General features: G+C 40.2%; 1 protein-coding gene across 5 annotated transcripts in view; it reads right to left on the bottom strand.

Moving 5' to 3' along the window:
• The window catches only part of COL11A1 (collagen type XI alpha 1 chain), a 280,302-nt gene that overhangs the window by 222,815 nt on the left and 34,488 nt on the right, over positions 1-22,999 (bottom strand). For all 5 annotated transcript variants that reach the window (XM_072998040.2, XM_072998042.2, XM_020788718.3 and 2 more), the window contains exons 3-4: positions 15,184-15,397; positions 14,576-14,738 (exon numbers count right to left, since the gene is read on the bottom strand). In XM_072998040.2, coding sequence (XP_072854141.2) covers positions 14,576-14,738; positions 15,184-15,397 — 377 coding nt within the window. The remainder of the gene's footprint in view (positions 1-14,575; positions 14,739-15,183; positions 15,398-22,999) is intronic.

Raw genomic sequence — 22,999 nt, forward strand, 5'->3', positions numbered from 1 at the left:
TGTGGCTTTCTTTATTGAGTCAATCCATCTCATGTGCATTCTTCCTCTTTTCCGCCACATTACATTTTGGGCAGGAACCAAATCACATCAGGGTAACTGTGTTTCCTGATATTATAGGATCAATGGATGGCTAGAGGGGGAATTCTCCCTACAACATGAGAAATGTATAGGCTGTAGGATGCTGGACTGTGAATTGGCAAATCCAAGCCATGAAACTCACAGCTCAGTATGCAACTGATCTATATCTTAACTTGGTAATTCATCTCCAAAATTTACAGTGTTTGTGTTATGCCAGAGGAACTAGGGAAGACGATGTGAGCCAGTAGCTGACAGTGAGGAGAACCCTTTCATCTGGTCTGCGATGTCACCCCTAGGTGAAATCAGAAATAAGAAAAGTTACCTTTTGGATGAAAACTTTCCACATCCTTCCAACTACATGCTGCATGAGCATTTTGGGATTTGTAGTCCAAGAAGTAGCTTTTCAAAGCTCTAGGCAAAATTTGGTGACAACTCTTTCCAAGAGAAAACTTGGATTTTAACGATCAGGTGTCTAAGGTGCTTATCAAAACCATCCACCTAGCAGTAGAATCTCCACTGACTCAAATGTAAAAAGCCTGAAAGCCTCTGGGCAGGTGCCAAACAGTGTCTAATTAGCTGCTTGATAATAAAACCATGGATTGAAAATAACAGCAGTCTAGACAGCCTGGATATCATTACTATAGAATTTAGACTAACCGGCTGCAGAATTCATTTCATCTTCCCGCAAAAACCCAGGGGGACTGACAATTTCCAGGAGCCTTGAATACAATATTCTACTACCCAAAGTCTGCTGCAAAACTGAACCACAGAAAGACATTTTTTTTAAATACCATGCACCTGCCAGGTTTTTCAATGGCCAGGAAAGCAATAAGTGATGACTACAAAACGTTTCTACCAGCTGTAGCTTCCATAGAAACCACTGACACTGGGGCACCTGATACTTAAACTCTGAAAGCCAGATTGAAAAACCTAAGAAGTGGAGTTTGCAGAGACTTTAACAAGAAAGAATTGCAAATTGGAGAAGTGAGCAGAAAGGTGTGTTGTTTTTGTTTGTTTGCTTGCTTAAATACCTTTCCTCTCTTCATTTTCCCCACAATGATTCAGTTGCTGGAGGCTTCCCTGAGTCCAGCCCGGCTTCTTGCACTGATGTCTGAGATGCAGGTAAGGCTAAACCATTTGCCACACTGGCTGACAGAGAAAGCTTGAAAAAGTTACTTCATTGGATATAATTTCCCAGAATATCTCAGGCACTAGTCATGGTGGCTGGTGGATTCTGGGAGATGTAGGAGAAAAGTTGTTTTCCTGGGTTCTGGCTAGGGGAAATGGGAATTACAATCCAGTACATCTGTAACAAACCCTATCAAAGAGCTTTGACCTAAGCCATTACTTCCTCCCTTAAAAGACTGCTGAAAGGTGGACTCTGATACAATACAGGAAAGTGCTGCACTGGCTCCAAATTCAATCTTCCTTCATCCAGCGTTTGCTTCAGACACAGAAGAAAATTTTTTATATCAGCCAAGTGGGTCAAGCCAAATATTTCATCTAATATAGTTTGATTACGTTTTTAAAATGGACTTTGCTTCTGTTTAACAATTATTTCAAGCAGAGGGTGCAACTTGCGGGATGGAGCTGGCACAGAATGGTGGGAAGGACCTTGCATACATTTTTTAACTCTACAGGAGGGAAGGCATGGTGAATCATATTACTGAGAAGACAGATTTTGGGTGGGGAAAAATACAGTATCAAAGGGTTAAAAAGACATCACCATCACTGCATCTATCTATTTTAACTGCAATCTCAACAACTTCATTGTGTGAAAGAAAAGTTTTAAAAGTCTGCAAAACAAGTTATAGTACTATTTGGAGCATGTAATTGCACTGTCTGCCTATAAAATACCATTTCCGTCTTTGCCAAGGGATATTCCCTCCAATGCCATAAGAAAAATGATGTTGTTGTGTGCTGTCGAGTCACTTTTGACTTGCAAAGACCCTAACAGGGTTTCTAAGGTTTGTGAGCTATTCAAGGAGTGGCTCACCACTGACACCTTCCAACAACAACTGCAGTAATGGAAGTAAAGAATGATTATGGGTATGTGGCTAATGGAAGAAATCTGACTACTCTCACTAACAAGCAATTGATCCCAGTTTCATCATGAAGCTGAAACTAGGTGACAGCATCAAAGAGGAGCAAACATCCAGCCACACATTTCCCAGTCATAGCATCTCATGTGCAGCCATCCCAAATCACACAAAGAAATAAACAAATATACCACGACATGCCTCAGGCTAGCCACTCTGCTACCAAGTGAAATACTAAACATCACCAAACTGCACTGTAAAAACATTGCCCAAGTTGAAGTGGAATGGCATTATTCCATATTGACCTTGACGAAGAGGACAAAACATAGTTAAATAGTCCAAGTATTTTCCTAGTAATCTATTAGGAATGTATTTGTATTTCCTTTATTCCTTATCCAAAAGAAAGAAGAATGTGAGAAGAACTCTGCTTAGAAGAAACCAAATATCCATCTAGTCCAAGGATGGGGATAAGACAGCACTGAAGCTGTTGGACCCAAACTCCCACCAGCCTTATGTATCGTGGCTACCAGAGGGGGGATGCTGGGAATTTCAGTCCAACGGTATCTGGAAGGCTACCCATTCCCTACACCTGAGCAAATTTGTCATTTAACAGTGATTAGAAACATACCTCTGGAAAGTCCATAACAAAACAATAACAAAAAAACAACAACAACAAAGACAGGAGCTCTCCTCTACTGTTTGTACCTACCACTTGGTATTCAGTAGGATACTTCCTCTGAAGGAAGTGTTTCTATTTATCTGTCATGAGTTATAACTAGGGGGAGGATTGCTATGACTAGTCATATTTTCTCTGCAGCCTATGTTTGAGTTTATGGGTGAGTTTGAACATGTTTATGAGTAATCTGGTGTGAAAGGCCAGATTACTCATAAATATGTTTGAATTTGCTTATGGGTTGCAGAAAAATATGAAAGGTCATAGAAATCTTCCCCCTAGATAACCATTTATGATCCTGGGTGAGTGAACATTTATCCATGACATTTTAAAAAAATTCAACCGAAGGGCCAGGGCAGGTAATGTATATGACAGGGTCACAACAATCCAAAGCCAATCAAATATGGTAATGTGACTACATGAAAACTACCCATCTCCCTCACTTACAAAACCTTTACGCTGTACCTAAGGCCTACAGGCCTGATTCACCTAAGTGGTGACAGAGGTGTTTCTAAAGATACACATTTCCATTTTGCTCACAAACTAACTGGATTTGGTTTACACTTGAAATGCTCACTGCCAGATTAGCCTGGCAGTGGAAGAGGGAAAGGAGAGTGTTACTTGATTCAAACATCTCTGTGATAAACACACAAAGCAAAACACATGGGTTTACTGGCATAAATTTGGATGCCTCATGGGCAACATTTCTTCAGCTATGTTAAACGGTCTATTACCACTGTAGATCAAAGCAAAGGATTTAATGAAACCCATGCACAAGACTAGCCAAGTTTCCGCAACAGGTTACAATTGAGATCCTACCATATTAACTTATTCATTTAATTGTAAACATGTCAGCTGCATGCGGAGCTCTTGAGTGCTACAAAACCGCAAAACATTCCCAGGTTTCTGAAAATTAGATTTAATGCAGAACAAACACTAGCAAATTTCTTCTTATCACATCTCAGTCTGTTTGAGTGTGTCTTCTAAGACAGAGCAAAATGAGGAAAACCAAAAATACATACTCATTACATAATAAAGTAGCAATAACTTTACAGTGTTATTGTCTTTGGATGGATCAGTTCAGGCAAAAGTAGTAATTTTAATATTATTTTATTTATTTTAATATTAACATGTTAAACCTAACAGGCTATTCTTGCTGTTAGCAGGGTAGATCAGGATGATGGAGCTGGATGTAGAATTTAAATTAGAAGTGTGATATTTCAGTTTTATAGACTCTCACTCCCAGACGTCTTCAAGAAATTGCCAGATGGAATTCTGAGAGTCCCAGCCCACAAAAAAACCCCAAAAAAACACACCTGCAGACACATGATAGTGAGAGACTTTGGCCTCCTGGGCTCAGAGCATGCTGAGCTTTGTAGTCTCACTGCCTATTTGGTCTATAGAGGGCACCTCCCAAAGGAGTACAACTCCCAGGAAGCACCACAACAGCTTTGTTTCCTAATTGATTAATAAACAGGAAGCAAAGGTCCAAGGACCCAATGCAACCTTGGAGGTAAGTTCTTCATGTAGAGGAATGAAATGCAGTTGTCTGCAGGTGTGTGTTTGTGGGCTAGAATTCTCAGAATTCTGCCTGGGGAATTCTGGGACTTTGAAGTCCACAAAAGAAAGAAAAAAGAAAGAACATACCCAACTACAGAGTGCTGTCCTCTGAAGATGCCGGCCACAGAGACTGGCGAAACTTTAGGAAGAACAACCTTCAGAACACTGCCAAAGAGCTCAAAAGTCCCATAACAACCATTAGATCCTGGCCGTGAAAGCCTTCGCGAAAACATACTCATAGTTCTGACTGTTCTCCTACCAGAAGGGGTCATGATCAGAGACAGAAAATGTCTGCAGTACAACTTCCACAATCCCACAGCCAATACCTGGCTATAAACATCAGGACCTCATGGGAGAATGTTTGTGAACTGTTTTTCTGTAGCAGCCAGAGTTAAAGCTAACTTGAATCAGAGTTGTTCTCTCTCTCTCTCTCTCAAAAACACACACACACACACACACACACACACACACACACACACACACACACACACACACACACACACACACACACACACACACACACACACACACACACACACACACACACACACACACACACACACACACACACACACACCCCTCTGTAATCTCTCTCCTTCCACTATTCATTCAATAGTAGAAACAACAACAAAATTGGAGGGGATCCATCAGGTGCTGCCTCCTAAAAGTGTTCCAGCAGAAAAGTAAAATAGAGCTTTGAAGTATTATTTTTGTACATAGCTCCCAGAGGTTCTCAAACAGCATGGGTAGGGGATTCTGGGAGTTACAGCCAAATATAAGTACAAGTGCTTAAGTCTCTTTCCCTTTGAATCCCATGGGACCTCAAAATATCTAAACTTGGTACGGTCACAGTTTAATCCATCCTAAGGCACATCATGACCCATCTATTCCTAAACTGTGATGTTTCAGAACACAGCAAATTACTCCAACTGTGCAGTGGCCTGGCTATGCAATGCAGCTTTCAGAGGGTCAGAGAAGAGCTTGTCCCCTCCTGAACTCTGTTATGTTCAGCCCACTGAAGCCTAAGATTTGATTAACCACATAATAGGGCTTATTACTGTCTAGCATTGATTAAAGTGTCATTAGCAGGGACTAAGGGCATTCAGCACCTGACTGGATCAGGCCCATCACTTACATAAGTATAATCACTGTTATTGCCCATATAATTGCCAGATGATTCCGAAATCCACCTATATATCATTGACTTTCTTCCACTTTCCAGGGTGGTCAATTGAAGTAAGCACATGATGTATCTTATCTTCTTCAGTGCTGTATCTGTATGTTTGTACTATAGATGCATATGAGCAAGTCACTTTAGCCTTTAAAATAAACAAACTAGTTCATTTTTTGACTAAATTTTAGACAGCATGACTAACAGAAGGCAGCAGCTGAATAGATTCTCTACCATTTCAGCCTGCAGGTGGATAACATATTTTCAGCCTGTACAATTTCAGTCTGTAGGTAGACACTATGTTGTGGCGACGGAGAGGAATCTCTGCAAGGAAACCGATGAACTACTTCCACTTCAGAGAGAAAGGTTCTTGACCCAACACTCACCCTGATGTTGTAGCTTTCTACTTACAGTAAACTTCAAGAAAGCTGGGGGAGGCGGTGGCATTTACCAGTTTACTACCTCACCTATACAGTAGTCTCATATGAAACAGAATTCTGGCAACTCCACCCTACAGAATTCTGGGATGTTTTGCCTTTAAAAAATCTGATGAGCTGAAGGATGCAACAGATATTCTTGGGACTCTTGTACCAAGCCCTGAAAAACACTGGCTATTGCTATAGATAACATTGAATTAGATAGACCAATCACATTCTACAATGTAAGAGTCAAAATATGCATTGCATGTATGCATTACAAAGAGCATGTCACTAAAAGAAGATATTATTTAAGTGCTAAAAAAAATCTGAAAGGCTTACCAGGTGGTCTTCATGTATCCTGTAGTTTGCAAATTGGCTTTCTGTGTTTTATGATGAATCACCAAGAAGTCAATGTGGGCTAGGTTTTTCAAATATGATTGCTGAGTCCCAGAGATCTGCCAGAATCATGGCTCTGTAACACTACCAGATTTCAGCTTGTAATGACATACTATATATAGTGTATAGTTTGACCTGCAGACACCCTCTTATGTTCATATTATCTCAAGGGAAATATTTTAAAAAAATCAACTTTCATGAATTACTTTGAGGAGGTAGCACAAAGGAAAGAAGAACCTACTTCTCATGCTTCTTTTTGCATTAGCTTTGTGCAATGTGAGAAAGACGTGTAAGACAGACTGCTAACTTGAGCTACTTTTCAATTTATAGGGTTCAAAGTTGCACATTCTCAACATGCATATTTTCATGAGAGCAAATCACAGTGATTCATAAACTAACAGCCACGGGGTGAAAAGAACAAAGAACTGCATCTGGAAGAAATATAATATTTAAAGGAAGAGCCTCAAGGGTTCTCTCTCTCTCTCTCTCTCTCTCTCTCTTTTTTTTCATCACTAATGGCAGTACTTTCAGAACAGTAGTTTCACTGGTGCCATTGGCACTCCCTATATCAGTCCAAGCCAAACCCTAGATGACATAGTGTGGAAAATCAAATAAAGTATTTGAAATGTTATGGAGAAGTTTCCAGTGAAATTTGGATTGGAGTGGAATCAACATTATTGCAAAATACTTTTCCTTCTGTTAACCTCAAATGATTTGGATTTGATCAATACATATTTATGAATTCCTGATTTCCCTACTGACCCTACTGATTTCTCATCAGGCTGTTCCTTGTTCAGACTGATGACCCTGTAGGATTTTGATTTACCACTTGCCCTTTGTGTGTATTCTGTCCTTTCCTTTTGATTACCCACTCACCATTTACTGCTGTTCCTTTGGTGCCCATGCCATCTCAACCATTTCTTGACCCTAAACTTAGCTCCTAATCACTGCCACATCTATCCCCTGCCCCTTATCTCCTACTTCTTGGCTTGCTGGCTCATGCTGTTGCTGCTCACTCCAGTTTGTCACTGGTGCCTTCAAGAGTCAGCAGAATGAAGCCAACATTTCTTAAGCAGGGAGGCAGCAACTAAAGAGCAATAGGGGGTGAATAATGTATCTCCTTCTTGCATGCAAGGATAAGGAATTACAACAATCTTCTTCTGACTAGGAAGGATAGCAAGGAATTCCCAGACATTCTCTATGACTTCTTGTATTGGTGAGAATAATAGTTGACACAGACATTGCCATTTTTAGCACAAAAGGAAAAAAAAATACCTACCAAACTTCCCAATTCAAGAAGTTAAGTAAAAATGTAGCCAAAAAAGCTGGGCTTTGCCCAAATCAATATACTGCACAAATATACCTCACGTTTTGCATTAAAAGCTTTCATATTTTTATTACAAACCACTAGTTTTTGTGGAAAACTTTTTTCATAAGTTTTTCACTTAAAAAGTCCAAAAATTCAAATAAATGCACATAAAACTCTTTGTGCGCACGATTGAGTCCCCTCAGTAATAACAATAATAACTCAGTAATGGGCTCCAGGTTGAAAGGATAACCTGTCTTTATTTGATCAAACAAATACAGGAGCTCAGGCTTTGACACACACCCCCTACAAACTTCCTGGGGGTTGAACTCCCTGCACAAACCCTCCAGGTACAGTTCATCTCTCTGGAGGCCACTAGAGTTATGGCCCTGAGAAGCAGGAGGGAAGGATGACTCTAGATATTGGCCACAATCCTTCCAATGATGGCTGGTACAACTGAGCAAGGACTACCTGGATGGGCTCCTCTACTCCTCCTAGAGCCTCTTGCACAGGCACTTTCATTGCCAGCGTTGCAACTGTGTCAAAGTGGGTGCTTTGTTGGAAACTTCTAGAAGGTTGTAGCTGCATTCTGTTCCAGTGATGTGTATATGTTCCTGGCAGGAAGTGGCAGCTCCCAGCAGGCAGGGTAACCCCTTATTCTGCCCTTTTGTTTAGAGGTAGAGCATAAGATCAAAGGGTTATTTCAGCCAATTCTGGTTACGATTAGGTAACTAGTATCCTATCTAAATTCTAAAAACATACTATGTAATCATGCTAAGTAAATAAAAGAGCTCTCAGGGTGTTGCCTGTAGGCTCCGCTGGCTCGGATATCCATTGTCATCTCCTTTGTTCTTTCTTTAAGGCAATTAGCCTTCCTTTGTTCCATGATCACTCACAGTGCCTATGTCACCAGGCATGGTTGCCAAGGTCTTGCATCAGTGGTTCCTCAGGTGACACTCACACAGAGGCCCATCAACCACACCCCATTTTTCTGTCAACTGGGAGGGGTTCAGGAACTTCTTCCCAGGGATCCTCCTCCCACCTGCCTTCCACTTCCCTGGAAGTGCAATACAAAGGATCCCAACCTTCACTGCCCTCCACTTTCCCAGGTCTCTTCCTCCCCCAATGTTTCTGCATCTCTTTTTCTCCAGAAGCCCCTGAGCCCTTCCGTTTCTATCTCCTTCTCCATTCTCTGCAGGTGCCTCCCATTAGCCTGCTCCTCTGCAGACATCTGTCCTAAGGGGCCCAGTAACCAAGGGTTCTATGGGGCTCCCTCAGGGCTACAGGGCAAAGGCAGAGAGCTCATCCGGGGTGCCAGTGAGAAATTCCTCACCATTTAATAATCCCCTCCAGCAGTCAGAAAATGTTTGAAATGTTTTTCTAACCTGCAACAATGAAATTTCTCACTGCAATGTACGCTATGGTACTCAATGCCTGCAGGACTCTGGGCACTATCAGTTTGGCCAGGTTGTTAAACTCTACTTATAGGGTATAGAGTATTTGTTGTCCTTTCAGTACTTTGAAATATTGCCAGAAATGACATCATATTGGAAACTGTAATAAAAAGCCACACTAGAACATTCCTTTTTGATCTTAAGTACCCAAATAACTGGCAGAACTTTGAAAAAAAAACTAAAAATGACTTAAGACAGTGACTGCCTTTCCCTTTCCAAGTTCACTGTAGATGTCAGCATGATGTCCAGGTTTTGTCAGCGGCCAGGAGCATATTTATACAATTAAAACTACTGTGTCAGCTGCGCCCATTCCTGGAAAAGTCTGATCTGGCCTTAGTGAACATGCCTCAGTTACATCCCAGCTGGATTACTATAATGTGCCCTACCTGGGGCTGCCTCTGGAAAGTGTCAGAAAACTTTAACAAGTCCAAAGCACAGCAGACAGATTGCTAATTTGGACTGGTCATGGGGATCACATTGCCACCCCCCATTACAACAGCTCCACTGGCTGCCAGTCTGTTTCCAGGCACAATTCAAAGTGCTGATTTTAACCTATAAAGCTCTAAATGGCTTAGGTCCAAGCTATCTCAAGGACCACACCTCCCTTTATGAGCCAGCTCGGGTGTTAAGGTCATCAGGAAAGATCTTTCCCTCAGTGCCATCACTTTCACAGGTGCATTTGGTGCAGACATGGGAGAGGGCGTTCTCTGTGGTTGCTCACGAACTCTGGAGCTCCCTTCCACAGGAAGCCAGGCTGGCCCCATCTTTGCTAACTTTCCACATGCATCTGAACACCTTTCTCTTCAGATAGGCATTTTGTTAGTGACTGGCTGTCTGAGTGAGATTTTAAATGGATGGTTTTGCTTTACTGCTTTGAGTGTGTTTTTAGTGTTTATTTTGTTTACCATATTTTCGTGTGACATTTGTTTGATCTTTTTTAGTATTCGTATACTCACTGCTTTTGGCTGTAAATGTTGTTTTTTAATTATGTAAGCAACCTTGGGTCCTTTTAAAGGAGAAAAGTGGGGTAAAAATATTTTAAATAAATGAAGAAGTTGACCTTGTCCTCCACTTTGTCTCAGCACACAGGTCATTTAAACACACCCACTCGTAAGTTTGGGCTTTTATCCAGCATGTCCCCCAAGATTCCTATTCAGGTCAGTCAGTTCCAACTCATGTATATGTAAAATTAGGGGAGATAGCTCAGAGGGTTAGGTCAGGAGTTCAATTCCCTACTGTGCCTCCTTGACAAGGGCTGGAGTCAATGATCCATAGGGTCCCCTCCAGCTCTGCAGTTCTAAGATTAGATGCATCACAGGAGAATGAGCTGCTTAGTAGGGAATTGCAACATATGGAATGAACTGAAGAAAAATAGTATCTCCTGTCAAAAACGCAGCACCACCTCATGTACAACTCCCAACTCTGCAATATTTTCAGCTGACTGCTCGGACTATCCAACAGAGTGCGGGATCAAACTCCTGAACTTTGGCTCTGTGGACAGATAGATAACTCATTGAGCTATCCAGCCATCTTCTCCAACTGATGGGTGCCTCAATTAACATATCAGCGGGCTTCACCATCTGAATAGGTACCTACCTCTACCTCTCCTCTTTAATACTATATTCCCTCTAATGACTGTGAAGACCTACATCCATGCCAAATCCCATGAAAAGGCTGCTGTTCTCAGTGCTGAATGTTTACATTCCAAATAAAGCATTTACAGGGAGTTACACTGTTTCTCTAACAGGTCACTGCCAACTTTGCTTCCTTCCTAGCTATTCAGCAATGGGACAAAACTGCAGTTCTAATACATACCAAGGTCTAGCTTTGGTTGTCATGATTCTACAGTACTGCACGTACCATGGGTTTTTCTTTTCATATTTTCCATACTTTTTAGTACAGAAATTCTTTTCAACCAACTGTAGAAAAACACGCCCTAAATTCATGAATACATGCCTCTACATACATATCTTGCCGTGTACATATAACTCTGCTCTGAGTATCTATTGGATAATGAAATCTAAAGTTTTTTTTTCTGATATTTCTCTCTCTCTCTCAATGTTTGCTTCTTTGAGTCCTGTTGATATTTTTCCTCTAACAGGCAAAACAAATCCATGAATACTTGGGATGGAGGTTTGAACTAGGAATTCCTGCTCAAAGAAATAATTTTTCCTTGTCCAATCCCATCAAGGTCTATTTGATTTATGTTCTCAGGGTCTATGTGACAAAAGATCACAGAATAAAATAACTACCCCATAACCTTTATTCTAATTTCCTCTTCACAAATACTCCTGAGTTTTCACCACACAGTTCCCCAAATTATTAGCTGGTGTTGTCATTAGACTGGAGTGCCTAGCTGTGCGGTCAAGGCCCATGAGTCTGACTTCCCACTGTACGCCCTGGGTAGGGTGACCAGGTGAGATCACCCAGAGTTTGTGCAGCTGCCCAGTCCCAAAGAACCTCCAATCCTGATTATTTTATACCTATAAAAAAAAACCCTGGAAGCTCTCTGTGTTTGCAGAACAGCCTGAAAGGAACTAAATTGATAGGATGTACATATGAAATGCCCATTACACTGAAACACTTAAAGGCAGAATTCTTGTATCACCTCAAGCACAACCACTTTGAATTGACTAAATGGCCCTCAAAGTTTGTTGTGAGTTTGGTAAACATGCCAAATCACATGGTTTTTGAGAGCTCAACAGTTAACCACTAGGAGCTAAACTCATTATCTAGACCCCAAAAAGTCTTGTTAATCTTTCCACAGAACCACTGGTTTAAAATAATTATTTTCTGGATAAATAAGCATTTCATAAAGAGTAGACTAAAGGATAAAGGAGGACTAGATGCAAAATTGATCATTCTCTTCTGCCCTCCAGAGATTCGTGCGGCCCTGTCGCTGGGTATTTTTAAGAACCAATTAAAAACTTGGATGTTTAAGCAGGCCTTCCCTCCAGTTAATACTTAATTTTCCCCTCTTCATTTACCCGTTGTTATTTTTCCCATCTTGAAGAATCTGTTTATTGATCTAAAATTTCTTCTTTATTTTGTTATTTTTATATGTGTTTTTTTTTTGAAAGCCACCTAGAGTGGTCACAAGACCAGATAGGTGGGGTATAAATGAAATAAATAAATAAATACATTTCCTTTCTTCCAGAAAATATTTATAAACGGAAAGGTCCCTTTCACTTGACTTAACAAAAAAATATTGGTTTCTCTCAAAATTGTTTCTTTTGAGGAATAACATCCGTATTAACTTCAAATTTAACTTCAAGGGGGGGAAAACTTTACAAAACTTGAAGTGTGTGCAGCACCTTGCCCCAATGAAATGTTTTCCTGGTCTATATAGATTCCTGTGTCTGACCTTGAAAAGGTTTAGTTTTCTCAAAAAAGTAGTACCCAAATTTGTCTTGAATTTCACATTAGCTCAAAATTTAAGGGTAAGTGTATTTAGAATTTATGGAATTCATAAGGCTGAAGTAACACTGACTTTCATGAAACTGCTGCATTCCCAACAGCAGATTTTCCAGGAACTAATACCATTTCAAATGGGAAAGGGAAACTGGAATTATTATTATTTCTGGTGTCTTGCTAATCAGCTCTGCATGAAGCAAAAAAGACTAACTAACCACAACCACCACATCTATTCTTACAGTCTGTCTTTTCAGCTTGGAATATTTTCCTTGGCAAATGGCAGGCTTGTAAAGTCAAATGCCTGAAAACATAAATGTCCTCCAGCAGTCTGTTAAAATAATCTTTCTAGGCAATGCCTCCTATAAGGAGTTCAGTCTCCCATATACATTTCTCTAAACAGATGTATTTCAGTCTTATATATAATCCTTCTTCCTGGCTTTTAAATAGTGGAAAAATATACTTCCTTTTGCCAAACCTTCTCTAGTTACTGGAAAGATTTATGAAATAAACAAACATCAGAAGGCACAAGTCAAAAACAGAGTTCTTTCTGGGCCACCTTCTTGCAAAATGCATGAAAGTTAGAATCCTGAGTCGTTATTAACGACCCTGTCGCTTCAATTTTACATTATACTCTCTTGGAAGTAAGAGTCAGAACATGTGTTGTAAATACCATCCAAAGGCTAAAAAAAATCAGACTTCATCGGATGCCTTGTCCACTCTATGGCTGTGACAAGTTAACACTAGCCACAATGCTTGGCAAAGAGGGTTTCCACACCAGTGCTCTATCTTCCAGAGGACAGCTGGCCCTTATGGAGAAATGTTCCACATTAGACATCAGGATGGCATGAAATCCCATGCTTTATGGGATGGAAGTTGTTGACTCCACAGAGGCTGTTTCCAGAAGTCTCTCTGTGGCACTCAGAGAGTTCTCATTCTCTGAAGTACCAAGGAAGAGAACAAAATTGCAGAAGTTTTTTTTCTCTTTTTCTCATTGTGTCATTGACACACTGTTTACCAGAGTATACTCAGCAGAAACCATTCTTCCTTGGGATTTCAAATGCAAGATGAAATTACAGGATACTATCTGACTTGCATAGGCAAACTGCCTCTCCTTGTGTTTCTCTCCCTGTTCATAAAAGTACTGGAGCACCTTACTATGTTGGATTAGGGAATTCATGCTAGCAGCTAAGGGGTTCTGTGCCAGGAATAGAAACTCTGTTGAATTGCCCAGTATTTCTGTGGGAATTCACCACATTAGTGGAAGCTTTACTGCCTCCTGAATAGCTGGGACTGTATATCTCACCAACGCACAAGAAAGTGGCATCCATGGGGCAACATACTGAATAGCCCCTATAAAACTCAGTAGATACAGGCAAGTATCATGTGGAGGATTATAGCCACTAAACTGTGAAAACAGAGTCCAGATTTGAGAATCTAAAAAGTTGTCAAGTCCAAGCTCCAAAAACAGGTGTTATAATTTTTAGCCCAGTTTCCTTTGGATACACTTCTATGAAGTAGCATTTCCAACCAAACCAAATTTCTAAATGCAAAAATTGACTTTTATAAGTCTTCTACAGATAAGATGAAATGCATGTCAGGAGGTGAGGCTGAGGAGCTTGACGCAGAGAGAGGCCCGGAAGGAAAGGACACAAAATTGGGCCTTCTCGGCAGTGGCTCCTCGCCTCTGGAACATTCTCCCTCTGGAGATTCACGCGGCCCCCACACTGGGTATCTTTAAAAGCCAATTAAAAACATGGATCTTTATTCAGGCCTTCCCTCTGGTCAATACTTGATTCTTTCTTTTTATTCTTTCTTTATTTACTCTTTACTCTATTTCTCTGTTTTGTAAATTGTTATTGGAAGATTTATGTAATAATTCTGTGTTATTTTATTGGTTGTTTATGTTATATTGGAAGCCGCCTGGAGTGGTCGCATAGACCATATGGGCGGGATACAAATAAACAAACAAACAAATAAATAAATAAATAAATAAATAAATAAATAAATTTTCTGCTTTCATCAATACTCTGTTCACAGAGAAAAATATAATCTCCTGAATGTTTACCTCAAAGACTTCCTCGTCGAGAATCCTTGTCCCAAAGACAGTGATGCCGTTGGTGTCAACAGTTGCTCTGTCACTCCTTTCAAGTGGTTTTGTAGCTTTCTTCTTACAGTCCAAAATCATGGTGACTGATTTCTTCTCCACACTAATGGCTACCCGATGCCACCTAACATGGAAACAAATTTTTTTTGTTAAGATAGAAAAGATTTTGCTTTTCAACTATGCTTGCAAATATTAAGAGTTTTCAAATTTGAATGAAGTTACAATGTTATTGAAAATATTTATCGGCTACAATTTCTCACTAAAAACAACAACTCTGATTGTAGAGGATGGCTGCTAATAAAGAAGGCAAAGCATATCTGTAAGCATCCAGGAATGGTGGAAGGAAAGGGTCCAGAAAATGTCAGGGAGGACCATTGTTTACAATAAGATACATGCTCTGACTGCAGAAGATCCAAAATTCAGGCTCTGGTACCTAGTGAGGAATCTCTGTTGATCTTCAGTTCCCATGGAATATAATTTGAAAAATATCTGATTTGGACCACCTGGCCACCAGCGTCACCTACCAAATGAGACACCCTATTTGGTTTCATGTTATTTCTTTCACTTACTTTCCATCAGCAATATTGACTGTTCTGAAGAGGGGATAATCTTCAGGGGCAGGCTTTCCATTTTGATCCTCATAAAGAAAAACAGGTGACCTGCCAACCTCAATGCCGACTTGCTGAATGCCTTGTTCATTGTAGACAGACAACAGAAATGACTGGATTCCTTTTTTAGGTTTCACAGTAAGCAGTATTGAAAAGTCTTCAGGAAATTTTCCACCTAATGAAAGAAAAAGAAATGGCATCAAAAATCTTGCAGAATAAAGGAAAGACAAACTGTGAATACTTTTCAAAATTTGTATTTGCATGACTGTCAATGTTTTATTTCCTTAAATCCTTATTTCTTCTGTTAGAAATAGCTTTTACAAAATCAGAATACAAGAACACTTTCCTTACCAAGGCACTCTGCCTTCTCTCCTTTTCATTCAGTCCAACTAGTACTTAAAAGTATGGCTACTTCAGACCATGAAGAGTTGTTTAAATTAAGCGTTGGGGGGGGGGAGGGAGAGATGGAGCGAGCAAGAGAGAGAGAGAGAGAGGGAGGGAGGGAGAGAGAAGATGAGTCCTTAAATCCCCACTGAAAGCATTGAGGCTCAAGTCTCCAGGATCTGATCTGTTATTTATTTGCAAATTCCTTAGACTTCAGTAGAACTTCCCTTGGGTTTGCTGGTCTTTGGCCATAATAAAGTTAATGAATGAAAAAAAAATGATTGAATAGAACTTACTTTCAACATGGGAGCTGCAACTCCGAATAAAAATGACTGAAATCTTTCTGCTTATCGTAGTAAGTCACAAATCAGTGGGGATTTGGTTAGTCAACTTCTCTGTACATTTCATTGATTCAAATAGGCCTACTCTAATTGTGATTTACTTTATGGCCTATCTGAATCAATGCCATACTCTGGATTCTGCCCCAGCACCTTTACATTCCCACTTCCGTTACTGGCACATGCTGTAAACATCATTTTCCTGAGACATCAGCCCTCAATAACAGTCATTCATTTCTGATCCACAGTATGTACCCAATGTGTTCAATTCCCCAGTCACTGCAGACAAAGAATGTAAATCCTTGCACATCCTGTCTCCACATGTGAGGACAAAATATCTGGGGGAAAATATGTTCTCCACCTGAGGAGAATGTGAGAGATCTGCAGCACTCTCAACAAGAAAAAAAAATTCTGAAGTAAATTTGCACAAATAATGCTGTCATCCAAACAATGTAGATTGCATAAAATAAAAATGCTGCTCATTTGTTGGATGGACTTTTAAAGGCTAAAAGTATTGAACAGGATCCTTGTGCCTTTTTTCAAACCAGTCAGCCATACATTCTGTGAAAAACACAAACGAATTGGGGTGGGGAGTGCTCCTTGTCATCTCACAATGTGATATCTCACAGGGATTGAAAATGCTTTGTTGAGGTCTCACTGAGTTAAAACATTCTAATTTGAAGAGAACAAAGGGTTTAGCAAGCATTTTTAAAATCCCTGTTGTAGATTTAAAGCTGGGCCAAAGCCGTTGAAATTGGGATGTTAGGAATAGGGGACCATTTCAGCTGGTGACCAGTCAGACAGTGGACTATAGACAGGGATTCAAGAGGCAATTTGAGTTGCCTCAATAAAATATAGATTCATATTTATTTATCATCATGTTTCTTTTATAATGAGAATCATTTTTTTATTTCTTAAGGAGGTCAGCTGTTTTTCAATCAACCATATCAAAGATTAAACTCTGTTTAGGGCCGAGACACAATGCCAACTAAACTGAGGGTTTGTCCAAAATAGCTCTGAAAGCTTATAATTTGAGATGGGCACACATCAGAAGAATGGCGATTCGTTTTGATTGACGAACCATGAATAATTAATTAGTGAATGTTTTTTTCTGATGAATTCATCAATTTGTGCACAGTTGAAGGCTGATGTTTCAGGAAAATGTGGTTTACCAAACTGAATTCATCAATTCGTTTTTACCTTTAAAACCCTATTAAATGCCCCCCCCCCCAAGCACCTAGAGACACCAAAATCACAGACACTCTCCTCTACAAGCCTGGCAGGTTTGGTAAGGTTTGAGTTTCAGATGTCGAAGTTAAACACCCACAAAGTGGGTCCCCTCAGGAAAGTGCCCTTTAGTGGCTAACTTGAGGAAGCCTAATGTTCACCAAACTGGGAGAGTCATGGGAAGATTCTCTGCGATTCTGGTGTCTCTAGGTGCCTAGGGGGAACTTTCCTGGGGGAGCTTCTATATGGGTGTATAACGTAGACATCCAAAACCCAATCTTCACCAGACTTGTACAGATTGTAGAAGAGAGTCAGAGGATGCTTCCCTGCAATTTTGGTGTCCATAGGAACTGTTGAGCTATAAAACAGCCTGAGGAACTGTTTTATAGCTCAACGAATCAACAAATCAAAAATCACTAAAAATTCATTGATTCATATTCGTCAGGGACCATTGATTTGATGAATCAGCAACTTAGCAATTTTTTTATGAATTTTGCAATTTGTTTTTCAATTCATGCCCATCTCTATTTCTGATCTCTTTCTCATGGCTCTACCAGGGATGGGAGAACACAGTAGCCCAAGGCTCATCTTGGATCATTCCCATAAAGGCAGATCATACGTAAATTGTGTAGCTTTAGTAGCCTTTTTTTTCCTGCCAAACATGCAGTTTGAAAGCATGCAAATGCAAGTAGATAAATAGGTGCCATCACAGTGGGAAGGTAACAACGTTCTGTGTCTAGTCACGTTGGCCACATGACCACAGAAACTGTCTTTAGACAAACACTGGCTCTGCAGCTTGGAAACAGGGATGAGCACCATGCCCTAGAGTCAGACACAAATGGACATTTGTCAAGGGGAACCTTTACCTAGGGATTTTACTGTTACATCCTAATTCACCCATGTAGGTTACAGCTACACCTGCCTATTAACATGTGCCCTCTATTTACCGTTACTGCTTATTTTTACTTGTAACAAAAATCACAGTTCAGTTCATGTTCAATTAATTTATAGAAGTGATGTGTTGGTGGTACTGCTCAGTACAAAGGGATTTTGTAACCACATGTAAAAACAGTGCACATTCAGAACAATTTCTGTTTCGAACAGCTGAAATCCTGTATGTATCCAGAAGAAAAGCAAGTTTCTTGTAAGTCTAAAATAGAATAGCTCAGCAACCCGAAGGATTGGCTTTTCCACAATTACATTTCAGTGATGAATGGCTGCCAAAGCTGAGTCATTAGAGTGGCTTTGTGGGGTTTAAACAACATTAGATTCACTATAGTTTTCAAACTATTTAAGCTCCTTTAAACCTGTTAAGTGAGAGAAGGCTTAAACAGATTACACTCAGAGACAATTCTGAAGTATTCCCATCCAAGCCTATGAGTTTGTGAAAGAGAAATGCATAGAAACATGGAGGTGAAGCTGGGTGGGACAGATAAGAAGGAGGAATCTTTTGTTTAGTGCACTGCACTCCTACTCCCATTCTAGAATTAACACCAGCTATACCTCCTAGCTTACTGATACAGGACACAGAAACGATGCTGAAGGAGAATCTTGACCCTTCAGTCCAGACATAAACTTGAAATATGAGTTCTTTAGGCTTGGATGGCATGTTTGTTTTGATTTTTGCAAGCTCCAGATATGAAATCATAAACTGCCAACCATTAAACAACACCAATGAAGCAGAAGGATCCTGCATGCTATTAATACTTGGTTTGACCTGAAAGGTAGAGAGGCCTGAGAAAGCAATTTAAATAGCTCCATCTTATGGATGGTACATTTTCGTTGCTGATCTAAACAACTTTTTCTCTACACAGCCTTCAAACCTTCATACCTAGCATTGGAGTGTAGTAGTGAACTACTGTACACTGCACAGCCATTAAGTCCCACTTCTTTAGCTCAACTTGAAATGTGGGGATAAAGGCAGCAGATAACAACGAAGAGCTGATGTATTTGACTGTCACTTTCAGCCCACAACTTGCAGTGGAGATCCCGTACACCTCTCGCCAGCACAGGCTGGCTGTAAGACTGTTAGAGCCTGCCCGGCTGTATGCAGTGTGAACTAAAATGTGGGGCTATCACAAGCCACACTTTCACAGCTGCAACTCATTTTAGTCTGCTGTGTGAGAACAATGAATTGCATTTTCTTACAAACTTGCATTAGTTGATAGTAATTTTTAAGACATTCCACACTGGTTGAGAACTGAGTTAGAGAAGGAATGCTTTCCTTGTTGCAATGTAGCTGCTTTTGTTTCACTAGGATGGGACACACCTGTGCTCAGTCCCAGCTAAAATAGTCTTACATTTCCTCTCAGACTTCTGTGGACACTCACATTTCTCTCAGTGGGGAATTTTAGAAATAGTTCCTCAGTGACCTGTTCAGAGGACAAGATTGTGATTATTCATTTTTTTAAAAAATGAATGTCACTCTCCCTGTCATTCTGTTCTAGTCCTCTTCCCATGTCCACATGTGTTTGCAGTCAGTCAGCATTCTGCACCCAGCGTACTCAGTCTTCTCTAAACTGCTGTGTGTGTGTGTGTGTGTGTGTGTGTGTGTGTGTGTGTGTGTGTGTGTGTGTGTGTGTGTGTGTGTGTGTGTGTGTGTGTGTGTGTGTGTATACACTGTGTGCCTATATATACACACACTATCTCCCAGAACTTGGAAATATCCCATTTTTTAAATACAGTTCCTAATCTCCCAGACAAGATGGCCATAGGCCATGCTGGCTCAAAGATTCTGGGAGCTGTGGACCTTTGCTCAATAGTTTCTTAATGCCTCTGCAAATCTTAGGGTTCCTTTGAATCTGTCACTGCCTACCTCTTGCTGTTGACTGCTGATGTTCAGCAGTATAAGCAACGTCATGTTACCCTGAAGATTAGCACCTTAAGTACTTTTTTTTAATGCTGAAAAGCAATGCAGATAATTCTTCACTCACTTAAAGCACTCACATACCATATTTCTAGGTTCAATATTGCATACTCAGAAGTATCTAAAACAGATAAAACAGTCAAAAGCATCTACAGAAGTAACAGAACCTCATTAGCCAAATGTCCCCTGGAATAAGTTGAATTTGTGTCACTTCCACCCTGGAGGATAAACCAGTTGGGCTTCCTTAGGGAAGTTATATCACTTGGGAACATCTCTCAACACAATTTTTTTTTTGTCCCGTTTCTCACTTCTTGAATTTTGGGGATCTCCTAGCAAGAAGGTATTTCTGACTGGACAGAAAGCTAGGAGAGCAGGAGGCCTGTATTGGATATTTGGGGCCTATGAGGAACTTTGGTACTATATCACCCTTGCTCCTTTCACACCTGTCACAGCCAGCAGCATACTGGGATTTAGGACCGCCTCCCCATTCCACAGATGTACGTACTCTCCAGACGTTGTGCTCAGAGAGCAAGAGGGGAAGACTGGTTCACATTTTACTTCTATCTGAGGCCTGTGCCCAGGGAATTCTGGTCTGAAGAAATAATCACCCTGCCTCTACATTTGGTTCTTCTTGGCAGCTTTCTGCTTTTCTCCACTTTGGCCTGAGGCTGCCTCCCTGGCCCACAAATGTTAAGTTGTCTCAGACCCTACTCAGTCTCTTCAGGCTGGTGAATCATCAGCAGATCTCCTTTCTGAAAATCTGAGGATGAGCATCATCTGGGCAACACTGCCCATCTGATATGGGTGGATCAGAAAACTGGACTAAGAGCAGGTTTATTTTCTGGCGATCCAGAGACAAGTTTTATTTGGGGAACAGTTATACCACAGTCTTGCAGATAGCACCATAAAGCTTAGCATAAAACTAGAAACAGAAGCAGGACCTTTGGGCTTTGGGTGCAGCAATTCTATTCAATCCCCACCTACAGAAGTTCAATTTGCAAAAAATATATACATTTTTGGCCTACAATTCCCAAAATTCCCAAATGGCATGACCACCAGGGAAGCTGTTATCCCCAAAAGTTACTTCTGACATAATCAGACCTTATCCTCTCTTATTGTCTGATCATACCATAAGCCTACAAGCTGAGTTCCCATGATTTAAACAAAGCAAAGGTGTTAGAAGAACTCAAAACTGAGGATATAATCTAATTAGGTGGGTAGACAGAAAATCCATTGCCAACCCCGTGATAGTGAGATGCTTAATACTGTAAGTGAACTGGTCTTGAATTTTTTTTTACTTTCTCCTTTCTAGATTTCCAGTTTTGGCAATTGCACATAACTATGGGGGGTGGTAGGAGTTAAAATAAGTAGCTAAAAGAGTAAAGCACCCTTCCTGCAACAACAAATTAATTCTGTAGTTTTATACATATTAGTATTCAGAGGCAAGTCCTACATAGTTCAAATAGCAAAGGTAAAGGTTCCCCTTGACATTTAGTCCAGTCGTGTCTGACTCTAGGGGGTGGTGCTCATCCCTGTTTCCAAGCCATAGAGCCAGCGTTTGTCTGAAGACAGTTTCTGTGGTCATGTGGCCAGCGCAACTAGACACGGAACACAGTTACCTTCCCACAGAGGTGGTACCTATTTATCTACTTGCATTTTTACATGCTTTTGAACTTGGTCTCAACTTAATGGGCATGGGGTTGCACCTTAAATGGCACCATCAGCCTCCCAGGTTAGGGGCTATGGTCCAACATAACTAGAGGATATCAGATTAGGATACGCCATCCATAATGCTTGGTCACAGCAATACTGGTGTTTTACAGAGACACTCATGAACAGTGACTTTAGTTGAAAAAAAATAAACATTGTGAGTCAGACAAGGTGGGGTTAACTGATACCTCCAGAACCCATCATTGACAAACACCATAGACTGTGTTCTAGCTTTGATTTTTAGGCACACTCCACAGTTAGGGTTCTTTAAGGTTGCTGTTGTCATCACTGGTTTTGCCAATGAAACTTGCATAGGAGAATGTCCTATTTCTGAATTTTTCAATTTTGTTCTTATTTTAGATAAGGGAATTCCTAATTAGCAAATATTATTATTCATTAATATTAATCCTAATAATTGTCCTAATACTGTACTAACATATTGATTGAATACTTGTTAACCAAATGGTTAATATATAACTAACCAAAGATCAGTTGGATATGTGATAATGCAGCAGCTTTTAAAATAAATCAAAAGTATTTGGTGCAAGAATGCAAGGGCGCATCCACACTTTTAGTGGAGGTGAGTGAGGTGGGGTTGGAGGGTTTTTCAGTCTTCCATTCTAGTCTAATTATTTCCTGGCTGCCTCAGAAGTATTTTATACCAAATTGATATCAAATCATATAATTCTTGTTCAAACTAGAATGAATACTGCTATTAAAAGGCAAAGAAAATGAACAGCTTCCAAGTTTTTCCACTATGTCTACAAATTGCTAAGCACTCTTTTTAAGTTGGATCTGTTTGTTCATTCACTTATTTTCTTACTTACTATCCAGACTTTTGCCCCTGCAAGGACCCAAGGAGACTTACAAAAGTATATTTAAAAATCAGACATAATTAAAATCAATTTGACTAATTTTTAATTAACTTAAAATTAATTAATTTTACATTTTTTTACATTGTCAGAGAGAAATATTTTAAAACATTATTTTAGAAGTACAGTATAAAGCAAAGTTTTAAAAGCCCACAAAACCTCATCCTCTCGTTTGTCTCCTGGCTCCTCAAAAGCCTGTCTAAAGAGATACTTTTTTCAATTGTCAGCAGAAGAAGAGGAGCAAAGGGGCCAACCGAACCTTCCAAGGAAAGGAGTTCCACAATTTGGGAGAAGCCACAGAAAAAGCCCTCACTGTAGTCATCATTAAACATGCCTGTGAAGTGGTGGAAATACATTTCAAAGTGCTTTCTCTTTATCTC

Source organism: Pogona vitticeps, chromosome 4 (genome assembly GCF_051106095.1).
Source record: "Pogona vitticeps strain Pit_001003342236 chromosome 4, PviZW2.1, whole genome shotgun sequence".
Taxonomy (NCBI): domain Eukaryota; kingdom Metazoa; phylum Chordata; class Lepidosauria; order Squamata; family Agamidae; genus Pogona; species Pogona vitticeps.